The 21,671-nt window shown below is 42.6% G+C and overlaps 1 protein-coding gene across 2 annotated transcripts in view; it reads left to right on the forward strand.

The window, feature by feature from the left end:
- Positions 1-264: 264 nt before the first annotated feature.
- LOC306918397 (ubiquitin carboxyl-terminal hydrolase 31-like) overlaps positions 265-21,671 on the forward strand; it is a 29,253-nt gene continuing 7,846 nt past the window's right edge. The window contains exons 1-12 of one of the 2 annotated variants that reach the window (XM_079531297.1): positions 265-1,489; positions 2,093-2,227; positions 3,706-3,800; positions 4,171-4,263; positions 7,111-7,246; positions 8,281-8,428; positions 8,513-8,693; positions 9,931-10,042; positions 11,419-11,513; positions 14,080-14,157; positions 18,121-18,250; positions 21,046-21,165. In XM_079531297.1, the coding sequence (XP_079387423.1) occupies positions 947-1,489; positions 2,093-2,227; positions 3,706-3,800; positions 4,171-4,263; positions 7,111-7,246; positions 8,281-8,428; positions 8,513-8,693; positions 9,931-10,042; positions 11,419-11,513; positions 14,080-14,157; positions 18,121-18,250; positions 21,046-21,165 (1,866 nt within the window). In that variant the 5' untranslated portion in view covers positions 265-946. Of the gene's footprint in view, positions 1,490-2,092; positions 2,228-3,705; positions 3,801-4,170; positions 4,264-7,110; positions 7,247-8,280; positions 8,694-9,930; positions 10,043-11,418; positions 11,514-14,079; positions 14,158-18,120; positions 18,251-21,045; positions 21,166-21,671 lie in introns of both variants that reach the window. The other variant, XM_079531296.1, reaches the window with a different exon arrangement.

Raw genomic sequence — 21,671 nt, forward strand, 5'->3', positions numbered from 1 at the left:
CGGTTTGAAAAGATGATTTGGCTGTTTGTTTGTTTGTTTTGTTATTTTAGAACGAGTTACGTTTGTCATAACGACTCTTGTTTTGAAATACCACTCAGACCGGACGTCTGCACCGTGTTTTTATTTTATTTTTTTTGCCACTTGATATCCTTTTAGCCCAGCAGACAGATTTATGTCTCTCTTTAAAAAAAATCATGTCAACATTAGAACGTCAACCAAATCTGTGCATTATTTATTGTCCCGCTGCAGGCTATTGAGGAGGACACAGTGTCGTATCGCGGCGAGTTTTTCATCATTTTATACAGAGAGACCTTTATGCGGACAGACAGAGAAGACTGTGAGTGTGTGTGTGTGTGAGTGGTGTTGTTATTGCAGCGTTAGCATCGTAGCTAACGCTGCTAGCTGCCAGTGTTGATTGATGCCGCGGGGCGGCACAGCGTTTTACATACAGGCAATAATAAGGTAACTTTGGAGTACGAAAACAATGCTGCAGAACAAGTACAGAAGAATTCTGGCGTCGGTGTGAACGGGCCGCTTAGTTTGTACGCCAGGCAATGTTACCCAGCTGCAGCATATTAGTCTCTGGCGTGGCTGCAGTGAGCGATGTGTTGTTACTGCTTGGCAAGTTGATCAAATAAAAGCAAAGTCAGCTACATGTTTTGCAACGAGCCACCTTGATGGAGATGTTTCTAGCCAAGGTTAGCTAGCTGTGCACGATCTGCTGGGTCTGACAGACTGACTGACTGACTGACAACAACAACAGCAACATTTCACCAACGTTAAGTTCATTTGAACGTGTTGACGATGATGATGATGGACCACCAGAAGAAGCCAAGCCGATAGCAATGGCTCTCATAATAATACCGCACAGGACATCTTCGTGATATTGTGCGAGTTTGTTTGGTGGTTGTTGTGCAATTTCGGATCGGAGGAGCAGCCAGCAATCATGTCTTGTAAATCTGCAAGCAAGGACAAGAAGTCGAGCTTCAGCAAGAAGCTCTTTAGGCGGGGTTCGGTGCGCTCTGTGAGTAGTTTTATGAGCAGGGTGCTGAGGACCCTGTCGACGCTGTCTCACTTTGTGTCCGAAGTGCCAGAGGACGACAAGGATGACGGGGGGTTCACCACCTTCACCAAGACTGGAAGTAACAAAGATGTGCCCACTAGCGTGGAGGATGGAGACATCGGGGTCTTCCTACCCGGGGATAAGGTGCCCGGGGTGTCAGGTCTCAAGAACCACGGGAACACCTGTTTCATGAATGCCATTCTGCAGTGCCTAAGCAACACCGAGCTCTTCGCCGAGTATCTGGTTCTGGAGCAATACAAGGCCGAGGAGATGGGCGAGGAGAATAGACCAAAGCCAAACGGTTTAGGCCTACACCTACAGAGGAAAGGTGCCCCGGCCAGTGGAGAAGTGACAGAGCAACTATCTGGACTTGTACGTGCGTTGTGGACTTTTGAATATACCCCTCAGCATAGCAGAGATTTCAAAGTAAGTATGAGTATAGTACGAGTCAAGATAAGTATGACCAAATTAACCTGTGCACTCACTGCTTTCAAAGCTGATAGTGATAGTTGGACATGGAAATTATGATCTTATTAATGTTAACACAAATACAGTTACCGCTATAATGTTAAAAACGTCATAAGAAAAATGTCTTATGACAAAATACTACTGACACACAAACATTATATAGTTCTCACCTCGGGCGTACTAGGTCTGCCATATAGCCTCTTTTGGGACCCTAGTTTACCTTTTCTGTATTTATGAAGAATACAGAAAAGGTAAACTAGGGCCCCGAAAGGGGCTAGGTCTGCCAGTATTACCCTCCACTAAATCCTCTGTGAAAATGGCAGATCTACAAGATCACAGTAAGTCACAATGAGACACATTGTGAAGTTGTAGATCGGCTATTTTGACCGAATGTTCACCCTAGAATAATTGGCACACACAAGGGTCCATGTGGTGGTTACGGTCTTGCCCTGCTGAACGTTGGCCTAATGCCTTGCGAATACAAAAGTTAAATTGTACTGACATTTTGACATCACAAGCAGTGTGGTTTTGAGTGGCGGGCATGATGTTGTTTTGTTGCAGAATGCTGTGTCAAAAAGCTGCCTGCAGTACAGAGGGAATGCTCAGCATGACGCCCAGGAGTTTCTGCTGTGGCTGCTGGACAGAGTGCATGAGGACCTGAACACGGTCAACCCCAACATCAAACCCTCCATCAAGGTATAGGCTGAGATTTAGAACCAATAATCACTTAATCTTGCTCATGTGGGTTAATCGATTAATTGAAAAGCAATCTTTTTCATACTGTAAAAAAAAAAGTATATACTTCCATTAATTCTAATCGAGACAACATTTTGAAATAATCGTGATTATCGCCCAGCCCTAATGTGTCCTGTGTACTTACTTGGTCACTCTCTTGCACTTCAGAGGTAGGTCGTAGACAGATTCAAATTGACTCCCTATTCTGGAGACATTGCAATCCAAGCCACTGGCTGTATTATGTTACCAATGCCTTTCTGAGTCTCTGGAATATAAGGTGGACTGAGTGTATACAAGTAGGGCTAATTTAGTGTGGTGTGGTCCCCACAGTAGCTCTCATGAATAATGTTTTGCTTGTGAAAAGGAACATTGAGAATAAGCTTCACACCGCCTTGTTTCAGAGGATTAGCTTGTGTTGCCTAAATTAGTAATTAAAGAAAATGAAATGACTAAAACAACCTTAGCTTATGGCAAATCTTACAATAAATGTGAGGAATCTCTGTATGCACTGTACGTACGTCTGTAATCCACGTATCTCGACAACCGTTCGACCGACCGACTTCAAATTTGACAACACGTCACAGACGACCCGAGTTGAGTGCAGTGCCCGCCGGTGTCGGAGAGATAGGCAGTTGTTCAGAATTAATTCATTGCTATGCATTTTTTGGGGATAGCCAATACGATTTCTGTAAAATTAATCCGATAACGGAAAAGATTAAAGTTTTGAAAAGTTGCCCAACAGGCATATTTCTGGATCTCTTGGAAATGTTATCCCATGGATTGCTGATAATGCATCACATATTCATTGCCAAAAGGATGGCAACTTGTTACACTGCCAACTGTGCCAAGTAGAGTGAAAAAAAAAGTGCCTTCTGCTATACCACATCTAAAACAAAGGGACAACATTTTGGGAGTATACCATATGTAATTTGGTAAAATAGGTCTGATGATGCAAGAAGAATCTTTACCCCCTTTTCCCCTTCAATTTAGTCGTTATGCCAGTAAAACTTGTTATGACTGGTGTTGGACTCCGATTGACAGTTAGGAGCCCCTACCGGAAGGACACCGCACCTCCGTCCAACTCGTCCCATTCAACCCTCCCCGCTGACTGACGCTGCCCCGGCCCATAGGAGTGGCAACAGGCCTATGTGTCTCTGTCAACTAATGTGGTTTGGATCAAATGTCAGATAATAGGGGGCCCTTTGTAGTTTTTGGCCTATAAATCTGGGAGGTTTATATTTGCTGGTTGACAGAGAGCAACCACAACTTTCCATTCCTCACTGGGACAGAAACCAAACGGCTCTCGGACTCACATACAAATGCGTATTGAATGTCTTCATGTTTTTCCACTATATCTTCTGCAGCTTGCATCGGCATAACTGGCTCATACGAACGCTGCCTTTTACACGAAATCTGATTTTCTTTTCTTAATCCTTTAGCCGCCTGTGGAAGAGGATGCCCGAAGCCTGGAGGGACCATCTCCTACCCTCTCTGCTGGGTCATTTGTGCAAGAACTGTTTCAGGCACAGTACAGGTGAGTTGTTTCCCCTCAACAGAAAAATAGTATTCTGGCACCTACCATGGACCAGGAAATGAAACCCAATGCATTTTCCTCATAGACATTTCTTAAAGTATTTATTTAAAGACGGTTACGCCGCGGACAAAGCCAACTCGAGTCGTGACAACTCATGACAACACAAACAATATTTTGGACCAAACAAATAATTAGAAAGAAGAAAAAAACGGCAGGTTACAACACTTTTTTTGTTGTTTTTCTTCTTTGTAATTATTTGTTTGGTCCAAATTTCCTGGTCCAGGGTAGGAGGCGGGACTGTGACGCTCTATTGCCTTGTTATATATATCTCTCTCTGCCAACATGGTGAGGTTCCACTTTTCTCCAACAGGTCTTCACTCACTTGCCCGCACTGCCAGAAGCAGAGCAATACCTTTGACCCTTTCCTGTGCATCTCCTTACCCATCCCATTACCACACACAAGGTGAGTGATGCCCTTCACTCCAATGTGGGACCTAATAGTGAATGATCCGTGCTCTCAGAACTCTGGGTCCAATCATGCTTTTGGAGAGTCCTAGACGACCCATTACTGGGGAGAAAGAAGTCATTTCATTTTACCACATAAACCCTATTAAAAAAATGTTCCTGTTAGACTTGAAAGATACTGAAATGAAGGATTTTGGCCAATGGTAAGGGTCTTCAGTTGCAGATTATGTACAGAATTGCAATTCCGTACATACACGACTAGAAAACCCCCAAATCAGTACATACTGTATGACACTACTACTGTTTTGACCGCGACGGAGGCGTGTCTCTCACTAGTACGGAAGTGCTATTTCACCGTCGCTGGTTCGGGCTGTGTGAGTTCAGGTTTGACGTTATTTACTATTCTGTCCATATCGGTTACAACTCGGAGTCGGCTCTACCGAACTTCGCAACGCTCGACACGGCAACTCAAGTCCGCTCGGTGGCGTCTCCCGTGGCTCAAGTTCGGTAGAGACGGCGCCCCTCCGTCATTGTCTATGGGGAGGATTTCAGTGTCATATGTACATATTTTGGGGTTTTCTAGTCGTGTATGTACGGAATTGCAATTCTGTACATATCTACGTATTTCTGTGAGATCAGGTTGAGTCTTTAGTACCTTTTGTCGTTAGCCAACATTCAGCATGTTTATCAATGATTTGTAATATTTTTTACGCTGCCTTAAAATAGATTGTGGTGTGGTTAATTGATTTGAAACTGGTCTGAAAGCTATTGGCGCTGAATTACTTTAAACAACTAGCACTGATCTTCTCAAAAGCAGTTTTATACTAAATCTTACATTTCCTCCCTTCATGAATAAAAGAGTGATAGACGTCCCTTTCACTGCGGGAGTGTTGTGTGGGATCATGAATTCACATGAATTCAAACTGGTGTACATCATGCACACAAAACACAAATATTCCGCCACAGCAATAAAACATTAAACGAGATCAATTTTCACAGTGATTACATTTTTTCACAGTGATTTAAAAGCATCAATGAATGAGGCATCACCAAATGTTGAATAGTTGGATGTGAAATATTCGCTGAGACATTTTTCGATCGTTCATTTATTTAGTATGTAAGGAGGGCGTTTGTACTCTCAATGGTTTTTGGGAAACTCGGCCTAGTTTATTCAGGTCAGATGCACAAAACAGGTTCTGGTGCCAAAGTTTACACAATTGAAGCAGTGTATACCAATATTCACATATTTGCGTTCTATCTTATGTAAAAAAAATCCTGTTCTTACTCGAGCTGTAGACCTGGTTTGTTCTGAGCATCGAAATGATGGTGTGACATGAGTGGTGCAGGCTAAAGAAAGAAAGAATGTCATGCTGACCGTGTAACAGCAGCGGTGAAGGTTGAGAGCTCACTGCCGTCATGGCACGTCACAGTGATGACATTTAAGACCGTACGCTACTGGCTCAGGACAGATTATTGTTCTTCATGGCGCCCCCATGGCTAATTAACCCATTTAGATCAGATTCTAAAAATGTCTTCTACATCCTGACCGTTTTCTGAAAAAGCTATGTTTCTATGTCGGTCGTTCTTCGATTTTTCAAAAATAGCAGACCTACAAGCTCGTAGCGCGCCACTCGGTGGCGCGCTATGAGCTTGTAGATCTGCTATTTTTCAATAGCTAAAGCATAACATAATGCTAACACCAAAAGGGTTTCCCGCCCCGAATAGGTTAAAGACTAAAGTGATGAGGGCAAATGATGAGTTGCACCACATTATACAGTTCATGTCACTATACCCCTCGAGCAATTCTGCTAAATGACACAATGATGCATTGAAAATGGCTCTGATTTCTCTCCGTTGCCATATTCTTTCATTAGGTTGCTTTTTTAATTAGGCTATGAGAAAAGAAGACATTAAGCTGTAAAGAACACAATAATAATAATAATAATAATAAGCTGCAGAAGAGAAATGTGACTTGACATTTCAAAACTTAAATATCATCATCATCTTAATCTTATTAGTATATAATCATTATTATAACATTATGTGCCTATTATTCGTTTACCCACAAATAGGCCTGTTACCCCAGTTAGCCATGTGGAGGCACTATAATTAGAGAGCATCACTCGCACTTTTTAGGTTCAGTGCTATTGTTACAGGCAGCATTTGGCACCCTAGTAATACATTAGTGACTTATATAACTGTGTGATAGTGCCCCATTCATATGAAGGTCCACTTTCTAAAAATGTATACAGTCTGCTGATTTGCTTTGTTGTAGGTTCTAATCATGTCAACTGAGAGAAACGAGACTGAAAGACTCCCGGAGTTGGCTCGCAATCAGATTCAGTTTCCAAATTACATAAAGGATGTCGCCTCCTGTCCCTGCGTGGGGATTGGTCCGCACAGACTGCATTCATTTCAAAGGCTGATTAAAATAAAGTATTAACCCATTTTGGGCGGGAACCCCTTTTGGTGTTAGCATTATGTTATGCTTTAGCTCTTGAAAAATAGCAGATCTACAAGCTCATAGCGCGGCACCGAGTGCCGCGCTACGAGCTTGTAGGTCTGCTATTTTTGAAAAATCGTGAAAATGTGGCACAAATCTTTGAATATATATTCTTTCAGAGCGTTTTTAACTCAAATCTTTGCTTCTGGGAGGTCCCTGGAACAACATATTTTCAGATGGGGGTCCGCAGCCTAATACATATAATTCTGGGGGTCCTTGACACAGAAAGGTTGAGCACCACTGACATAGAAAACTGTTAGAATTTAGAAGTATTTAAAAAAAAAAAATCAGCCTAAGGTCAAAATGGCTTAAAATAAAGTATTAACTCTGTCCCCCCCCCAGGCCCCTGTATGTGACGGTCGTCTACCAGGGGAAGTACTCCCATTGCATGAGGATCGGAGTGGCGGTGCCTCTGAACAGCACGGTCTACCGGCTGAGAGACGCTGTGTCACGTGAGACCAAGATCCCCATGGACCAGGTGCCTTTTCTTCCCCCAACCCCTCTTTATCAGTCACGCTGCAGTGATACTGGGTTACACGCAGTGTTAGTTCAGCATTCCCACAGCCAGGAAGGATACAGACCTCGGTGCAGACACTCCATAGGCAATGCCTGTGAACAAACAGTGTTTGGTTGGATATTATTTTGTCTGTCTGTCTGTACTAGTGCTGCACGATTTCTCATTTTTTTGACGTGAAAATATTTATTGTCTTTTTGTCTGTAGTTGCTGAACATTACTACATTCAAAATGTGTGCTTGACTTAAACCTCTCTTACAGTCTCTCTCTTGTAGCAATAGCATAAGAGTAACTAAAATTAATTGGACAGCTAACTAGTGCTGCACGATTCTTGCTCAAATCTAGAATTGAGATCACATCTTTTTTTACATTAATTGGGCAGTACTAGTATGTACTAGTTTTGTAAGTTACGTTTTTTTTTAAGTTAAGTTTTTTTTAAAGTTTTTTCTTAAGTTTTTTCTTTTTAAGTTAAGTTTTTTTTAAAGTTTTTTCTTAAGTTTTTTCTTTTTAAGTTTTTTATTTTTTTAAGTTAAATTGTGTGTGTGTGTGTGTGTGTGTGTGTGTGTGTGTGTGTGTGCTTGCATGTGTGTGTGTGTGTTTTTGTGTGTGATACAGCTGCGCCCTCTGGTGGTGGGCGGGTGGTGTTATAGCGTGACACACACAGACACACAGACATGATCTGCTGGGTCTCATAGTAAATGCTCACTGCGTTCGCAATCACTGCGTTCGCAATCACTGCGTTCGCAAATATACTATACACACACTTGGAATCAAAATGAAATGCAGGGAAGCATGCATAGTAGTCAAGTGTGTCAATTTGTAACTCCCTACCTCCAAAAATGTAGAGATGCACCTGCTGGAGGTGGAGGATACCCTCCTGGCTCTACAAATCAAAATATTTCAAATCTGCAAGCCATCGATAACTGTTGGAACATAAGAGCTCCCAATTATAACGTGTTAAATTTGGCCTTGACCTGTTTGCTTTCTCCCCCTTTCAGTTTGTTCTGACCGAAATGTACTACGACGGTTTTCATCGCTCCTTTTGTGACGACGACGACGACCTCGACATCATCCAGGAGAGCGATTCCATCTTTGCCTTTGAGACGCCGGAGACTTTCCGACTGGAGGGCATTCGCACCAAAAGAGGTTTCTGCTGCATCGATATTACACTTACATTATGTATTAGCGCTGGTCCAAAGTATCAAAGCCTGTTTTTCTCTTATCACTCAGGAAGCCTCCTCGCGAACTTGAACCAGAACAACTTGAAGTATGTGAATGAACTGGGCAGGACGCCGTCGTTCATGCAGGGGGCGATGACTCCCGTCACGGCGTCGCCCAACAAGAACGTGGGACCAGAGAAGATTATTCTCTTGGTCTGCAACCGAGCCTGCACCGGACACCAAGGACGGAGGTACTGTTGCATCTCTCCGAGCAGTCACTGTCTGTCCCCCCAGTGGACCCCAGTGTTTGACTCAGCATGGGTTTGGATGCTATCCAGTCGGGAAAAAAATAAGCTGTTCTGTGAGGACGAGGAGACTGTATTCACATTTCAGAATACACTTTTTTCTTTGTCCCTGTGGCGAAACATGTCTTTGGACTGAAATGCTGCAATTGTATTGCTGCCTCCATAGTCATCAGTCAAACAGAGAAGCATATTCTTTGCCTTTTTCCTTGATTACAAACCTCAGTCCAAAGGTTTAGTCATGCCTTTTGCTGTGCACTGTATGTGATTGTCTGACATGTGACAGTCTGGCTGCTGTGTTACTGTGGCTGCGCTGCTGGTCTATGACAAACTGCAACTCCGTCACTAATTTGGTTTCATCAGGTATTGTGCAAGCTAAAAATAAGGCTGCACAAATCTCTCTCTCTCTCAATTAGCTATGGACCCAAGCGCCATGAATTTAATTACATCGTGTCTGTCTATGTATCCATTTCAGACCAACCACCAAATATCCTCTACCACTGTGGGGAAAAAGGATTTCCGATTTGTTTGAACAATTCTTGAGTGTCAGAAGATCTCTATAACCAAATTAATTCACGCCTCACTAGGCTCACTTATACTTTTTTGTTTTAGTTGCATGTTCATAAGATTGAAATATTCAAGTAACAAGTCTCAAAGTGGACGATCAAAGTAGCATGCCAATCTTTTTCATGTATTTTCCTATAGGCCTATCTCACAGCATTTCCCCGCCCCCTTTTTACGCCCCCTTTTGGAGATAGTGGTGTTATTTTCTTTGCGGTCCATAGGCTTCCATGTTAAAAGAGGTATTTTCACAAGCCACAAACTACCGTTTTGTAAAGGTAAGGTTTAGATTATCCAGAGAAAAAAAGTGTAAATGCCTAATGTTAAATGACACCACTATCTACCGGAAGTGGGCGTGGAAAGGGGGCTGTGAGATAGGCCTATTCCAAGGGTTTCAATAACTCATAAAATGCTCCTGATTTTCTACAGGTATTAATATCCGTTAACCACTTATGCCTTATATTACAGTGAACGTTTCGATCTACAAGCTGTGAGCTTGCAAATCTGCTATTTTTGACTATTTTCTAAAATAAATAACAAATGTGTAAATTTGCCTAAAATAGGGACACCAGGGTTGAAGTGCTTAACGGGCCTTAACTTACCTAAGACCACGATGTCGTTTCAGATTTGGTCTGCCATTTGTGCTGTACATGGAGCGCACGGTGAGCTGGGACGCCCTGCAGAAAGAGATCTTGGAGAAGATGCGTCATCTCCTGAGGCCTGGAGTCTACATTCAGGTAACACCAGGACGGGGCAGTCCTGGCCTTATCCAGGAACACGGATGAAACAATTCATCACAGTAAATGCAAACAAGCCTCACTATTTCAGTTGTATTCTAATTATTTTGACCGATACAAAGAGCTTCTATCTGCACCCAGTTGCTTAAAGGGGCATTCCACTCATTTTCAACATTTTACTATGTCATTAATATACCTTAGAGCCGTTGTGTGGAAATAATAAAAAAGTCCCCCCATTCTGTGTTTCCTATAACTGTAAGTATCAAAAAAATCATTAACATGGTGAAACACATCTTGATGACATCATCAAGATGTGTTTAACCATGTTAATGATTTTTTTCAGATCTCCAGTTCTAGGAAACACAGAATGGGGGGACTTTTTTATTATTTCCACACAACGGCTCTAAGGTATATTAATGACATAGTAAAATGTTGAAAATGAGTGGAATGCCCCTTTAATAACACAGGTTATTCAAAATGAAATGTCGCAGTAAGATATACGGGTGTTATATTTGCAGATGGGGTGAAGGGGTGGCTGGTTGGGTGCCTTCTCATCTTGCACAAACGAGACATTCTGGGTGGGGCAGCATGAAATGCCTCTTGCAGAAAGGTTGATGGGGTGACTGCGGTGCAGCTACTCTCATATTATTACGCCTTAAGTGTCCCTCCAGTGTTAGGGGCTAGTGTGAACCTTTTTAGGATTTTACAGATTCCTTCATGACGTAAATTTACCGATTCCTTAATGGTACAATACATTAACCGTTCCCTTTACCGATCTGTCTCTCTCTCTCTCTGTCTCTCCACTGCATAATATATCCCCAAAGCACGTTAGATAATGCTAAAGATCCTATTAATTCCTCACACACCATTAACCCATTTTGGGCGGGGAACCCCTTTTGGTGTTAGCATTATGTTATGCTTTAGCTATTGAAAAATAGCAGATCTACAAGCTTGTAGGTCTGCTATTTTTTTTAAATCGAAGAACGACTGACATAGAAACATAGCTTTTTCAGAAAACTGTCAGGATGTAGAAGACTTTTTTAGAATCTGATCTCAGGTCAAAATGGGTTAATTCCTCACAGGGCATTCACTTCTAGTCATTTGTACTAGTTGACTAGTTGCCTAGTTTACTAGTCGACTAGTTGTTTAACCACCCATTATGTTAAAAAAAAGTGACTATAATCTACCTGATCTTGAGGCCTACACAATCTTATCAACTAGTCAACTAGTGGATTTACTAGTCGACTAGTAAACTAGTCGACTAGTAAACTAGTCGACTAGTTGCTTAATGCCCTAAGTGATGCAGGTCCATTGTTGTGTCTGACAGAAACACTGGAGGGTCTACTGTTAACACCGTGTCTGTCTCTCTACTCTAGGTGGGACCTTTCAGTCTCAGAGTGGTCGGTGTTGTTGGAATCACATACCTGCTTCCCCAAGACGATCAACCACTGTGTCACCCGACCGTGGAGAGGTCTGTCTTTCCCTTTTGTTTTAACTCTCCTGTGTCAACTATGTACCTCAATGCAGCGGTCGTGGGTTCTCTCAACCTTTTCAGGCCGTGAACCCCTCCAAAAATAATCATATTTGAACTTGGGACCCACCCTGTTAAGCACTTGGAATGTAGGAGTGTTGAGGCATTCGAGTTTCGGTTCGACAGATACATATTGTGAACACAGCCTGTTTTCTAATCTTTTGCCTATTTTGGAGGGGTGCTACTGCTAGCCCCTCCACCGTCACATGGCAACCAAGTCTATGGACCTTTTAATGTTTGTTTAGAGCACTAAACGTGACGTCATGTGGAAGCCAAGTCTATGGACTTTTAACAGAGTAGCAGACAAGTCTATGGACTTTTAATGTTTGTTTACAGCACTTTAAACAAACCTTACCAGGTGCCCCACTTCACACGAGTGTGATTTGGTATATTATTTGGCCAGTTTTTATAGTAGTTTGTTGATTACCTTTGATGCAGTAATGGTCTTTTTCTTTTCTTTCTTTTGAGTGGTGCAAACCACTCCAACAACCAGCTTTGTCTGTATGTTCGTGTACCTGTCCACTCAAAAAAAGGAGCATGGTTGCTATGGTTAGTGTGTGACGTCACTGTTGCACCACTCAGTTCACACGGGTATTAACAAGCCCTGAAAGTCCTTAAAGGGTCACTTAGGTCACTGTCATCTCCGGGGTCCCGACCCACAGGTTGCCTTACTGTATATCTCTACTGTACCAACTCTTTTCCCAGGTCTGTTGTTGCACAGTGGTTACACAACGCACCCCTCTAGCCATCTCTTCTACATACTGTACATGCCCTGACAGAGGACCACCTCTCCTGCTCCAGTTTGTTGACATGCCTCGACACGAATTTGATTCCCTGACACTTTTTTTTTATGCTTTTCCCACCAAATGGCTCATAACACATAACACAGATTTTCACCTGGGACCTGGGTCACGATGTTGTTATGAATATGCTCTCGGCTGTGAAGAAATATCCATTTAAAAATGTCACTTCTTCTTTTTAAAGCACTACATGGTTTGGCCCCATGCACTCATTAACCCATTTTGGGCGGGAACCCCTTTTGGTGTTTTGAGCATTATGTTATACTTTAGCTATTGAAAAATAGCAGATCTACAAGCTCATAGCGCGGCACCGAGTGCCGCGCTATGAACTTGTAGGTCTGCTATTTTTGAAAAATCGTGAAAATGTGCCTCAAATCTTTGAATATATATTGTTACAGAGTGAACATTTTAACAACATATTTTCAGATGATGGGCGGAGGCATATTACATATAATCTTTGGGGTCCTTCATATGAAATATTGAGCACCACTAATAAGGTTTTTCAGAAAACTGTCAGGATTTTAAATTTCGACGTCAGGCCTAAATGGGTTAATATATATAGGCCCCCGAGAGTACTTGGATCTTCTTGGGAAGGTCTATTAGAGATTACAGTTAATTCCCAGAAGAAAATCGGGGGAACACACAACACAGTACCTCAAGACATCAGGGAGCCATTAAACACAGTCAACATCTTTAAGTGTCAACTGAAAGCCCACCTTTTGACCTAGCGTCTTATGAGATGCTAGTTAAAAGATATCACTGCTCATTTGTTGTCGTTTTCGATTTTTGTATTGTTTTCTTTTTCATCTGTTTTGATTTTGCTGTATTGTACAATTTTGTATGATTATCATTAATCTAATCAATCCATAATCACATTAAAACTTAAAAAAAGAAAATCACACTTGTGTGAAGTGAGGAGCGCTCTTATCATCATACATCATCACATTCCGGAAAAATCACAATTGGCGTCCTAATTTTTCTGTCATTCCGGCCAATCACAATAAGGCCGCAGGCGTCTTCAAATTTCTGCCCTCACATTTTATCCTCAATGTGTACTTTGCTCAGCCAATCAAATTATCGCTATGGGGTGATCAGCCAATCAAATCATTGCTAACATTCGCATAAAGAACGCCTCTCGCATCATCACATCTCACATGAAATAATATATAAGCTTCGTCTTTCAGTCTATTTACGGTTCTGTGCAAGTATTAAATTGTGCATTTCCACGTGAAATGTAGCTGCGTATGCGTTTAGCCCAGTGGTTTCCAAACGTTTTCACGTCAAGGACCCCCAAATTGACACTAATTAGGCCGTGGACCCCCATTTGAAGACACATGCCAGGGACCTCCTGTCACCTCCATAAGAGAAGAATTTTACGGCTCTAGCAGTGATTCTCAACCCGTTTAATTTCAAGGACCCCCAGTTTGACATGCATTAGTCTACGGACCCCCATATAATGGCATTGCTATCTCTGAGACCCCAATTTATATTGTAAAATCAATGTTACGGCCTACGGGTCCATTTGGTTCCATCTGTACACTCTCAGAGTTGCAGACCCATAAGGGTCCATTTGGTTCCAAACTATCATTTAGCTAGGGACCCCCTGGAACTCCCTCATGGACCCCTGGGGGTTCCCGTACCCCACTTTGGGAACCACTGGTTTAGCCGGCTTGCTCTGCTGTTCTGACACAAGTCTTTCTTCACAGAGCGTACAAGTCGTGCGGACAAGGGGGGCCCCCGCATGTCAAGATCGTGGTCGAGTGGGACAAGGAGACCAAGGAATAGTGAGTCAAACACATTCATGTTGTAGCTCTGCATTCCTGCGGTGTGACGTGCACGATGTGTTTGGTTTGTGTTGAAGTCTAATGCAGAGCACATTCAAGACGGTTCTACAAGCTCCTAGTGCGGCACAACGTGACGTGCTTTGAGCTTGTACAGTATACAGTAGCACATATTATACAATATGTGCTATTTTTGAATAGCCAAATTATAAAATAATGCTTTTTAGCTCAAATCTAAAATGACACACAAATTCCTGGTTTTAACGGGAAAGAAAGATTTGACTAAGTGAAACGGTAACAGGTACGGTAACAGGTCTCGCCCCACTACTCTACCTAGCTGTAAATAACAAACATAATTCATGTTGGTGATTAGTATTATCATATTAATTTATCATTGTTAAGTTCACTCTGTATATCCACGGGCATAATGGCATGATGATGCCATTACAAAACATGGGCTACATCATGGAAGAAATGTGTTTGATAAAACGAAATGAACTGCTAGAAGGTCCTAAATTAACCTAATTAAGCAGTCACCTTCTCTGCGACATGTTCTTTCTAAATTATAGTATAGAGATCGACTACTATACAATCAAATAAATCTGTATACAAGATAATTTCAGATGGGGAGGGAAATACTAAATTAACTGTTAACTACATTAAAACATTTTGCGGGGGTGAGTTGGTAAAGGGGCGAGTCGTTTGGTATTCAGTGAAACTTGCTGCACCAAATTAGTGTTTGTTGGACAAAAGATCCCTTATACTGTATGTAACGAATGTTTTTGTTCACATTGCCGTTATAGCAATCTGCTAAAATGTACTACAGGAAAATAGGAAAACGACATCATAACTGTCCTTAATGTAATATTTGTATAATTAAATCTAAGCCTATACCAGTACAACTACACGTATATTATTTGTGACAACAGGCAACAGTCTGCTTGATGTTATAGTTATATGAGGGGAGAGAGAGAGAAGGAAGGAAGACATGAGGAGAGAGAGAGAGAAGGAAGGAAGACATGAGGGGAGAGAGAAGGAAGGAAGACATGAGGAGAGAGAGAGAAGGAAGGAAGACATGAGGAGAGAGAGAAGGAAGACATGAGGAGAGAGAGAGAAGGAAGGAAGACATGAGGAGAGAGAGAAGGAAGGAAGACATGAGGAGAGAGAGAAGGAAGACATGAGGAGAGAGAGAGAAGGAAGGAAGACATGAGGAGAGAGAGAAGGAAGGAAGACATGAGGAGAGAGAGAAGGAAGGAAGACATGAGGGGAGAGAGAAGGAAGGAAGACATGAGGAGAGAGAGAGAAGGAAGGAAGACATGAGGAGAGAGAGAAGGAAGGAAGACATGAGGGGAGAGAGAAGGAAGGAAGACATGAGGAGAGAGAGAGAAGGAAGGAAGACATGAGGAGAGAGAGAAGGAAGGAAGACATGAGGGGAGAGAGAAGGAAGGAAGACACGAGGAGAGAGAGAGAAGGAAGGAAGACATGAGGAGAGAGAGAAGGAAGGAAGACATGAGGGGAGAGCGAAGGAAGGAAGACATGAGGAGAGAGAGAGAAGGAAGGAAGACATGAGGAGAGAGAGAAGGAAGGAAGACATGAGGGGAGAGAGAGAGAAGGAAGGAAGACATGAGGAGAGAGAGAAGGAAGGAAGACATGAGGGGAGAGAGAGAAGGAAGGAAGACATGAGGAGAGAGAGAGAGAGAGAGAGAGAGAAGGAAGGAAGACATGAGGGGAGAGAGAGAGAAGGAAGGAAGACATGAGGAGAGAGAGAGAGAAGGAAGGCCGGGAGACTTGAGAGGCAGGAACTAGAGACAGGTGCAGGAAGGGCTGCGCTAATTTAAGATATGAAGTAATAAGAGGGAAACCAGAAAACATTGATTCAGAAGCAGAACACGAGTCAAGTGGTGGAGAAATTGATATTGGTTCTGAGAAGAGGTTTGTGAGAATGGAGAGGTAAGAAAAGGAACAGATTAATAATTAACCACTTCTCCATTTTGGAGGACCATCTTATGCTTTAAAAAAAGATAGATACTGTAGGTTAAATAGTACAAAACACCCGTACATACGTCTGGGAGGTGCTACACACCACAGAAAGTCCTTTTCTTTAAGGATTAACGTCCATGGTAAAGTGAAAGATTAGCACGATAGACCGGCTTTATTTGATTAGTACATTATGAACATCACTAGCCTTGTGGTTAAGATTGTCCGCCCAGAGACTGGGGGACTGGGGGACTGGGAGGTCGGCCGGGTCATACCAAAGAATAAATTAGACTTTAATTCCTGTTACTTAGACATTAAACAGTGATACAGTACAACATCCTCGGCTCTGGACGGTCAGTCAAAACCGGCCATCCTGTCTGAAAAAGCCCCAATTTCCGTTGGCTTTGTGCATCTGCCTCAATTGACCCCCCTCACTAATGTTGGCAGCCAACTTGGCAAACTGTGAACATGAATATGGGGTGTGTCTGGGACTGACATAAAAGGTGAAACGACCCCCAGAAATGAGATCAGAGAGTGCACCGAGTCAATGATCTCAACCCTGTCGAACACCTTTTGGAGTAGAATTGGGAGCCGAGCTTAATTGACCAAAGTGAAGCGTCTGACCTGACTCTGAGCTCTCGTGGCTGAATGGATGCAAATAGGGCATTCACTTCTAGTCATTTTTACTAGTTGACTAGTTGCCTAGTTTACTAGTCGACTAGTTGTTTAACCACCTATTATGTTAAAAAAATAAAATAATTTTAATTTTTTGGGAAATAAATATTTGTACATTTAAAAACTGTGTACATTGGTGACTATAACTATAATCTACCTGATTTTTTTTTTTCTTACCTTTTTTTTTTCTTCTTATCAACTAGTCAACTAGTACCAGCAAGGTCGACTAGTGGATTTACTAGTCGACTAGTAAACGAGTCGACTATTTGCTTAATGCCCTAATTATTGCAAATTGCAGCAGCAATGTTCCAAACTTCCAAGCCAAATGATCAGAATAGAGGAGAATGTTTTAGTACTAACCAACACGAACCAACTCCATATCAATGCCTGACCACAATGAGTGGTTATGACTCAACGCTGTATGACTCACGATGACGGCAAATAGATGCGAAGAAAGTGTGGGAAATGTGGTGACTGTGATTTAGTCTATGAAAATCCAGCGAGGTCACTGTGAAATATGCATGCCACTGTTCTATTAGGATCCTACCATGCCATGCCGCTAACTAGCAGGTGCGATTAATAAATAATCTCTTGGCTTTGTATCCCTTGGAAATTATTTCTTCAGTTGTAGCTGCAGTACAGTATTTCCAGACGGTCTAATCCATCTTTCATTTGAATTTTAGCTGCGTATTGTCTTATTTAAAATTGTGTGTATTTTGTTCCACATTATTCAATTATATTCCATTCCTTGCTTGCTGCATATTTTATTTTTATTTTTAGTTGCAATTAATGGTCAGTTGAGTCTCAACATGTTCATGTCAAATTGATATATCCACAAATTCCACATAGAACCCCATTTGAAAATATGTTATGTTATGATATGTGAATTTAATTGGGCTAACTACTAGCTGGTGATATAATAGTGAAATGAAACCGCTCCCCAGCCAAATATGTACATTTAACAGCACTTAACCTGTTAAAACCCGGGATAAGCATCTGTCATTTTAGAGGCTATTCAAAAATAGCAGATATTCAAGCTTGCAGCGTGTTTCATGCGGCGCTGCGAGCTTCTACATCTGCTACTTTTGAAAAAAAAAAGTTTAATCTTGAAAGTGTGAACCACCGATTCTACATTTGTAGAATCGCCCTCAGGTTTTAAGTCATTAAGTCAAACAAAATGTGACGCAAAGGTCCGCATAGACCAGGGCTTTCCTCTGTGACATGCTGCCCGGCTGAGAGGCACTGTAAGCAGCCAGCAGACCCTCTCATTTGATCTGGAGATGGTGTAGCTGACCACGCTCCTCTCCCTCACAGTCTGTTTGGACACACGGAGGAAGAGTACATCCCTGACGCTGAGAGCGTGTATCTGCACAGAGAGCAGCACCACCAGCCGCAGGCCTGCACCCTCGCTCAGTGTTTTACGCTCTACACCAAAGAAGAGCAGGTAACACACACACACACACACACACACACACACACACACACACACACACACACACACACACGCAATTCAAAGGGCTTTATTGGCATGAGAAAACATATGTTTACATTTCCAAAGCAAAAGTGGAACAATACAATCAAAACACGATGTATAGTACGCATGTGCAGCCCCCAGCCAAGACCCAGCCCTGCCAATCGCGCTCAGCCCTATAGAGCGTCGCAGTCCCGCCTCCTACCCTGGACCAGGAAATGAAACCCAATGCATTTTTCCCATAGACATTTCTTAAAGTATTTATTTAAAGACGGTTACGCCGCGGACAAAGCCAACTCAAGTCGTGACAACTCATGACAACACAAACAATATTTTGGACCAAACAAATAATTACAAAGAAGAAAAACAACAAAAAAAGTGTTGTAACCTGCCGTTTTTTTCTTCTTTCTAATTATTTGTTTGGTCCAAAATATTGTTTGTGTTGTCATGAGTTGTCACGACTCGAGTTGGCTTTGTCCGCCGCGTAACCGTCTTTAAATAAATACTTTAAGAAATGTCTATGAGGAAAATGCATTGGGTTTCATTTCCTGGTCCAGGGTAGGAGGCGGGACTGCGACGCTCTATTGGCAAAACAGGTTGCGCGTTGGTCTGGCGAGTGGGAGGCCCGGGTTCAATCCCCGCTTCCGCGTAATGCTACAATCTGGCGTAGTCGGCAGGACGTGGAACGTGATATCCTCGCATGAGGGACATGAGGGACATCGTGTGCGGCGGTCCGCGAAGACTGGGGGGGGTGATTGTAGCCCCCAGCCAAGACCCAGCACGCAACAGCCCTGCCAATCGCGCTCAGCCCTATTGGCACGGTAGGTTGTGCGTTGGTCTGGCGAGTGGGAGGCCCGGGTTCAATCCCTACTTCCGCGTAATGCTACATGTGCACACACACACGCATGTACACACACACACACACACACACACACACACACACACACACACACACACACACACCATTCAACATTTTTATGTGCCTAATGTGTATTGTTTTTCTTGTATTTGCACAAGCACAGTGCAGTGAGCTGTGTGTTTTTATAGTATGGAGTCTCGCAGCATTAAAACCTTCCTCCCGAGCGGGCCGTAGCCCTGCCTGCCCTGGGCTTTGCATGTTGTTGTTTCATCAAACTGCCTTTCGGTCCTTTCAGCGGGTTTTTACTGCATATCGTGGCGCTTGTGTTTGGATTAATCCATTCAGGGCGGGAACCCCTTTTGGTGTTTTTAAGCATTATGTTACATTTTAGCTATTGAAAAATAGCAGCTCTACAAGCTCATAGTGCCGCGCTACGAGCTTGTAGATCTGCTATTTCTGAAAAATCGTGAAAATGTGGCGCAATTCTTTCAGAGCTTCTTTTAACTCAAATCTTTGCTTCTGGGGAGGTCCCTGGAACAACATATTTTCAGATTGGCGGGTTGGCAGGCCAATTACATATAATCTTTGGGGTCCTTGACGTGAAATATTGAGCACCACTGATACAGAAACATGACGTATTTCAGAAAACTGTCAGGATTTAGAAGACATTTTTGTTAAAATTCGACGTCAGGACAAAATGGATTAAATCACAACTTCCAGGAGGACACCGGGAAAAGTCCACATATAGAGCACGTGCGGTTTAGCTTTCCTGGCAGAGGTCTGTTGAAGGATAGCGTTGAAAAGGAGCTCTGGTGGTCAGAGGAAAGTGTGGGTTTGGCGGAAGGGAAGCCTGGCGGGGCCTCCTCCTGTTCTGAGGCCCCCGTTCTCTAAGCAGTGAAGGGAAGCCTGGCGGGGCCTCCTCCTGTTCTGAGGCCCCCGCTCTCTAAGCAGTGTGGGTTTGGTGGAAGGGAAGCCTGGCGGGGCCTCCTCCTGTTCTGAGGCCCCCGTTCTCTAAGCAGTGCGGTTGGAGCCTGTCCTTGACTCCTTGACGCAGGCTTACTGCCTGGTGGGCGCTGTGTGTGCAGTGCTGGAGGAAGTACTCAAATGTTTTACTTCAAGTAAAGGTATCAATGCTGCAATGTAGAAATACTCTGTTACGAGTAAAAGTCCAGAATTCAAAATGTACTTGAGTGAAAGTATTGGCATCAAAATGTACTTAAAGTACCAAAAGTTAAAGTACTCATTGTGCAGAATGTCCCATTTCATGTTTCAAATGTATAGAAATCTTTTGAATTATTCTCAAGTTGTTGAAATGTATATAGAGCTGAAGTGGTTAGTGTATGATTTGTAATAAAGTAACTTACTAGTAACTAAAGTTTTCAAGTAAAAGTTAAAGTACAATATTTACCTCTCAGATCTACTAGTGGAGCAGAAGTAAAAGTATTGGAAATTTGTAGTACAAATGCCTCCAAATTGTGTACTTAAGTAAATAGATTAGATTAGATCTAGATCTAGATTTATTATCCACAAGGGAAAATTGTTTTGCTCAGGTCAATGCATACATTCAGGACAATACATACAGGACAATACAATAAAACACCCAGCAAAGTACAGTACTAGTAACATTTTTAAAGCTATTTAAAAGAAAGCAAAGTCTCTCTCCACACCATGAAACACTCAATGTGTGTGTGTGTGTGCGTGCGTGCGTGCGTGCGTGCGCACGCATGTCCATTATCAGCGCTCAGTCCAGTTCATCTGCCGTTCATATATATAAAGTAACTAATGCACTTAGTTACTTTATGTGCCTGTGTGTGCCTGCGTGTGTGTGTGTGCCTGTGTGTGTGTGTGTGTGTGTGTGTGTGTGCCTGCCTGCGTGTGTGTGTGCATGTGTGCGTCGGTTCCATTCCAGCTGGCCCCAGACGATGCGTGGCGGTGTCCCCACTGCAAGCAGCTGCAGCAGGGCCGCATCAAGCTCAGCCTGTGGACGCTGCCGGACGTGCTCATACTGCACCTCAAGAGGTTCCGACAGGTACTGCACCCCGAACCGTCCCAGACCACAGAGTGACTATTACCTATTCACTAGTGCCTGTCACCATTCCATTGTGTTTTTGGCGTCAAACGTTGGATCATACAAATTTAATCTCTGTTTGGTTTTTAGGCTTCATAGTCACAAATTGCACAAGGCGGCTATGAAAAGTTACCGACACATTATGCAAAAATAATAATAATTAAATAGCAGATCTGATCTACAATAGCTGGTCTACAAGCTTACGTGTTGTAAGCTTGTAGATCTGCTATTATGTTTTTTCTGGCATTACGATTATGTCGATAATGACAATGCTATTATCTGAAATAATAATTGTGACAGGCCGTGTGAAATCAACTGTATTCTGTGTTGTTTATCCCTTCTCCTTCCTGTTATATCTATTCCAGTGTTTCTCAAATTATTATATTCTTTTTTTTATTTTCCTTTTATTTATTTTTGATTAGCATTACAAAAAGAAGTGTCTACTGTATTGTTTCCAGTGCAGTGGA

The sequence above is a fragment of the Electrona antarctica genome (genome assembly GCF_951216825.1).
Source record: "Electrona antarctica genome assembly, contig: scaffold_277, whole genome shotgun sequence".
Taxonomy (NCBI): Eukaryota; Metazoa; Chordata; class Actinopteri; order Myctophiformes; family Myctophidae; genus Electrona; species Electrona antarctica.